General features: G+C 40.5%; 1 protein-coding gene across 2 annotated transcripts in view; it reads right to left on the bottom strand.

The window, feature by feature from the left end:
• LOC108756694 (POU domain protein 2-like) overlaps positions 1–5,958 on the bottom strand; it is a 141,838-nt gene that overhangs the window by 111,069 nt on the left and 24,811 nt on the right. For both annotated transcript variants that reach the window (XM_018500695.1, XM_018500696.1), the window contains exon 2: positions 571–603. In XM_018500695.1, coding sequence (XP_018356197.1) covers positions 571–603 — 33 coding nt within the window. The remainder of the gene's footprint in view (positions 1–570; positions 604–5,958) is intronic.

Here is a 5,958-nt window from a genome sequence, read left to right as displayed (position 1 = left end):
TACATCAAAACATGGCTATAAAAACTAGCTGATTATTATTTTAAAAAACTTAATACATTAGATATGTAAATGTGTGAAAAATTGGTCGAGCAAATTTTCACAATTTCTATGAAAATATAAATATATCTTGTTATGATCGAAAGTCGGGTCGCTTTTTGCTGTGATTTGGTGTATCTACGATATAAAACTAGCCAACACTTTCCGCTTGAAGTAATTATTCCGAGAATTCGATCTAATTTACGCGTTTGCATAGGCACACGATCGGGCCAGTGTGCGCTGGAGAGAGAGAGAGGGGGGGAGAGAGAGAGAGAAAGAGAGAGAGAGAGAGAACAGGCACCCAGCGGCGTTACATCGCGTTTCGCAATGCTGTATGAAATCAACGGCGAATGAGGCACTGAATGGAAGCGAATTGCGCGAGTCGAGTCAACGCGTTTCGAAGCGCACAGACTGCGTAATAGGGAGGATATTTTTTTCACGGAAGATACTGAATAGAAGGTTCCGCGACGATTTTTACCGTGGCATAAGTACGGTCTTGTAATCTCTGGGAAATTGAGATCGTGAGTCACTCACCGTAAGGTCGCTCCGCAACGGGTTCGCACGAATCTGCAACAAAAAGCATTCGCATTCGATTAGCCGTAGCTCTGCAACTCTGTAAGTGGGGCGATTAATTATTCGTATTTGGTATTAGCCGGCCTTTTGGGTCTCCCAGGCACCCGCTGCGATCAAGATAGAACATCGCATAATTTGTATTTCCATAGAGAGTGTATCGTGATTATTAATTACGTTTGATAAATGATATAATGTAAGACAGGATAAAATCAAACTGATATAAAGAAGAACTTGTGAAAATAACATTCTGGAATTAGTGTCTGAGAAAAAAAAAAAACTATTCATAGTAGCTTTGTCCCATCTTACGGTAGTAATACTCATCACAAATATAAACCCGATGATCTTATACGATACGTTGATACACGCGAAACTATCATCGTGGTTTCCAATTGTCATGATTTCGAATAATTATCTATTACTGTCGGCAGACAGTAATAACTCTATCTCTATCTCATTTCGCAAGGATCGTCCAGTCAACAAGGCTAAATACACGTGCATATCGAGGGAGCCTCGAGAGTCAAGAGCGAATTCACATCGAAGGAAACAATGTGTATTAAATTACACGCGTCACGTCGCATAGAGGAAGCCTCCGCGGATAATTTTGCAGTTGATTTTTAATTCTCATCCGCTCAATGACACAGGTTAGCGCTACGCACATCGGCAACGCTCGTTCATCCATGACGACTGTGTGCGCAATGCGATCGTGATTCATACCCGATATAATCGACGCAATCTCGACGCAATCGCGACGGTAGATCTATTCAAGCGAACCGGCTATCTTTTTTTTCCTTCTCGCTCGCATAATTTGCATACGTGCCGAGAGAACATTCCCGCGATAATTTATCCAATCCGCGAGTACCACCGTGAACCGATCGCCGTAAGTGATTTCTAACCGGCCGCCGAGAGAGTCGCGCTGTAATTCGCGCTGTAATGGGGAACTTACGTAACATCGGTAATCCTCACGCGCATCGCCCGCTAATGCGCCAAGCTGGCTAATAGCGTCGTCGGGTAGCCGTCTTGAGCCGGTGGGATCGGATCGGATCGGGACCTGGAGGCACGCGTCGTCGCGCCAGTACAGCCTATAGTGCGTAAAAGCGAGGAAGTTTTAAATGGTACCTCGGCGGCCGGGCCGGGCACCTGCTAAAGCCGGCGGGATCGGCTCGGCGGGAGCCGGTAAATGTCTCACTCACAAGGCGCGCTCGTACGCGGCTCTAATGGAAGCCGCTAGGTAGGTCATCGGCTGTCATAAACGCGCGCGCTCGTCCAAGTTTCCTCGACGGCGCGGAGCGTGTTAATAGCCTCATTAGATATCGCGTCGCAGTGGCGTACGTACCGTACCCGATCGCGATCGGTATCATTGAAATCTCCCACTCTGGTGGAATCCGGTTTTCATAATGATTTTGTCTCAACTCGATGGGAACTCGAAATAACTCTTAACTCCTTTCCTAATTCCGCATAAACAAGTTTTTCTGCCTAGTTATCGTTATGAGTAAATGATAGACTTCGTCTAACTAGATAACTAGACGGACAAATTTGTGTTTTATACAGTGGAATTGTAGGAAAGGAGTTTACAAAAGAATTACGAAAACCATGCAGTTCTAACTTGGCAGAGGTGTTGCCAATTCTATTATTATTATATTTTAAATATATTTGATTATAAAATCATAAACGCGTAATCATTAATTTCCGGCCGAAGTAAAGGATAAAGTAAATGAATGACGCGTGAAATGAGACGACGTATTTGCGTAATTATGTCATAACCGTTCTTCTAATGTCGTTCTTCATATAGGATACACCAGCATTATCTTTTTTCCTCTCAATTATGACATCGACTTCTACAGTCATTAGCCTCAACATTAGCGCCAATGGGACACGGTCTTCCCAGGCTGTCAACCATTCGAACATTGACCATATCAAATGTTGCTTAAGTTTGTTAATTAACCTCTCAACTCTCAACAAGCAAATTTAGTAACGTGTGACCGAACTATCGTTATTTTACGGAAATGCGATTTCTCTATATGCACAATTTTCGCATCTTATAACAACTGGAAATTGTTACATTGTTAAATCCATTTTATTACATGAAATAAGATGGTATATATTTGAAACATTTTTCGATCACAATTTAACTGTAATATTATTTTAATTTCAGTTTGTGATTGCGTTTCAAGTCCGACAGTACGCAGTTTACATAACTGAGGCGTGGTTTTCCATTTTCTGCTTAACTTGTGGTTTAATTTTAACCTCACTTAACTTGATAATAATTTAAAAATTGTCTTTCTCTAGCTATGATTAATCACAAAACTACTGATTTTGTGGTAACTTCAAAATTACTCACTACAAACAATGTTTAAATTGTCAGGTTAAATTTTATCACAAGTTATTCAGAAAATAAAAAAACCAAAATAAGAAAAGCCAAAAAACTTAAAAAAATGTATTAATAATTTACATGTAAAAATATTATTAAACACCCGAGAGCCTCGATCACATTGACCTTTTCCTTACTTATTTGATTGAAACATTTTTCTCGTAACTTTAATTACAAGCAAAATTACACTGGATTAAGTCAGCAGTGGAATTAAGATAACTTGCGATCTAGTAGATGGAGAACTTGGAAATAATTTACTGTTATTATATCTTTATACTAATAGACATTCTTGATGGGTACGACAATATTGCATTTACACGCACACGCTTATTTGCTAAAATAAGATGCACTCGATTTGCCTCATCTGCATCGACCATGCGCGTTCCTCATCCAGATAAGCAGCCAACAAAAATTCCAACCAATAAAACATCTCTCGCGACAGTCTTCCAAGAATCTCATCGTCGATATTAGAGTCAGCTAAGCAATGCCACGGCATTGAACGTGTTTAGTTTCATTAGTTATCATATATACGCACGCCTGCATTCGACAATGTGCACATCTCCGACGACACCCGGCCGCGATCGAATGCGCAGATTACATTCAATGGGACGAAACGTCCTGCATCTGAAATTCCGTAGAACCTGTCGATACCCTGCATCATTGACAGTCGCGAATGAGAAAAGAAAGAAAAAGAAAAAATACTCCACACCCGTCCATTTATCCGTCGTTAATCGGCGATCACGACGTCGTATTCTAATATTTTCCATGAAGCGTCGCGCGCCATCACGAATTCTGATTGAGCTGTGACCGGGTGCGTGTATCGGGCCCCAAAGGTGCCAACGGGGTCGAGAGCGATGGTCGATAAATATTAAACGACTTTCCACCTGTCGCGTCGTCATCGTTGCGGCGGAGGGACAGGGGAGGCACTTCCGAGAGGGAGATGACTGAATGTTAATTAGCGAGGCGTGACAAGTGTTAAGTAATCCATCCATCTACCTATACGTCAGGAGGGAGGAGCTTGCCTAACGTTCAGTAATTAACGCGACACTTGGAGCCCGGCCACGCACCATTGCCACGAAACATGGCTCGTTCTTCCGAACGGCCGCGCGCAATTAACCGACGATTTAACAGCTAACTTCGAGCAGGTGGGAGACGAACCGGATGTTAAAATGAACTCATTGCCGCTTTATGAAAATATGATTGAATTCAATCTGAAATACGTATATATAATAACCAGACTATTATTTGGGGATATATAAAGGATTCATAATTTTGACTAAAATATTTTGATTACTGTAATGTACACGTATTGGTCGAGTGCATTTTAATGAAAATAAAGAACATTCGGTTGAAATATACACGCAAAATCATTTTTTTCCATTGATCTGAAATCATAAGTTCGTAGATACAATCATTGCCGAGTTTTTCCAGCAGTACTATTTCAGCAATACTAAACTTAACCAATACTAAACTTAACTGATTGAGTTTTATCAACATGTATGTTACAACATGTATGTTATCAATTCAAACATTCATCGATAGTAACTTCTGTACATTATCGACAATAGCCTTCATCAATATTTTCATTTATACACACCCAGAGAAAAGGCAGCTTCGATTTAAAGAAATGTTCTTTTCTGTATGGTTAAAAAAAATTTCCTTTAAAAAACAATGTTTAAATCAAAGAAATTTTTTTCTTTAACCGTATAGCAAAGAAAATTTCTTTAAATCGAAGCAAGCATTTTCTTTGGATGCATATATAACTAATATATTATTTTCGTATACTCGAGAATATTAATATTGTTTAATGTACGTTAATATATTTCACGCAATTCTTTCTTGGTCTTTTATAACATAAAAACTGGATTGTATTAACTATGTATAAAGGTACATTTATTAAATATTGTAGAAAAATTTGACATATTAAATACATGTATAATAATCATGTTTGCGTATTTATATATTAATCGGACAAGTAATATATTTGTCATTTTTATAAAAACATAATTTCCTGTAGAAATTTATATTCAAATCGTGAAAAACTTTTTTCATAAGATAGAGCATATATATATGGATTAAACTAATTAATAAAGTCAATAATCTCAATGTAATCTAAAATTCTCATGCCTATAATCATTCTTGTGGTCTAATTTAAAAAAAATTAACGAACTGTCTGATTAAATTGGCACACGTTGTATTAGTGCGAAGTATATGTTCGCATATAAATGTCATAACGCGGACTCTCGGCTTCGTACCGTGTCCATAATGAAACCGGTCGCCGTGACGCGTCGACTTGTATTAATTAGAACGCCGGATTCGATGCCGGCCACAGATAAACGAGCGGTGCAACATTACAATGTTACCAAACAATGCCGCCGTTGGCCCGGTGTCTCGACGTCGCGGTACAGCGACGTCGATATCTGCATTAAAGGAACATTTACATCTCGGAGAACCGAGTCGGAGAGCTCGGGCCCGCATCCGCGACCGGTCAAATCGCCGAATCATAGTCGAGCCCGATCCTGGCTTGTCGATTAGATGTATCAGTGTAATTAACAACAAACAATGGCCGCGAGAGACGCACGGGCTCGATATCGTGTATTAATCGATTACCCTCTCCGGTCAGGCCCCGGAGATATGCGCCGGGCCCGGCTGTTAATCATCACCGCGGGTGCGTTTGTACCACCGACGTCCGTCCTTTTTTTCCGTTCTCATCGTGAGAGAGAAAGACCACTGAGTCTGAATGTACACGTATGTACGTAGCCCTGAGGACTCTTCCGTTAACTACCTCCGTAACACGTCATTCACCTCTCCCCACCCGCGCACGAAATAGCAGAAACAGCGTAACAATCTCGTTTGCCCGATGCGAATTCCACTTCTCATGGCGACATATCGCGCGACCATCTATCGATTAACCGATTACTTGCACTATTCGACGAGTGGCGAGTTACAAGGCGTCTCATACCTCATACTTATAAAACGCG

This window comes from Trachymyrmex septentrionalis, unplaced genomic scaffold (assembly GCF_001594115.1).
Source record: "Trachymyrmex septentrionalis isolate Tsep2-gDNA-1 unplaced genomic scaffold, Tsep1.0 scaffold13, whole genome shotgun sequence".
In the NCBI taxonomy this organism is placed as follows: domain Eukaryota; kingdom Metazoa; phylum Arthropoda; class Insecta; order Hymenoptera; family Formicidae; genus Trachymyrmex; species Trachymyrmex septentrionalis.
This window is presented reverse-complemented; position numbering and strand designations above follow the sequence as displayed.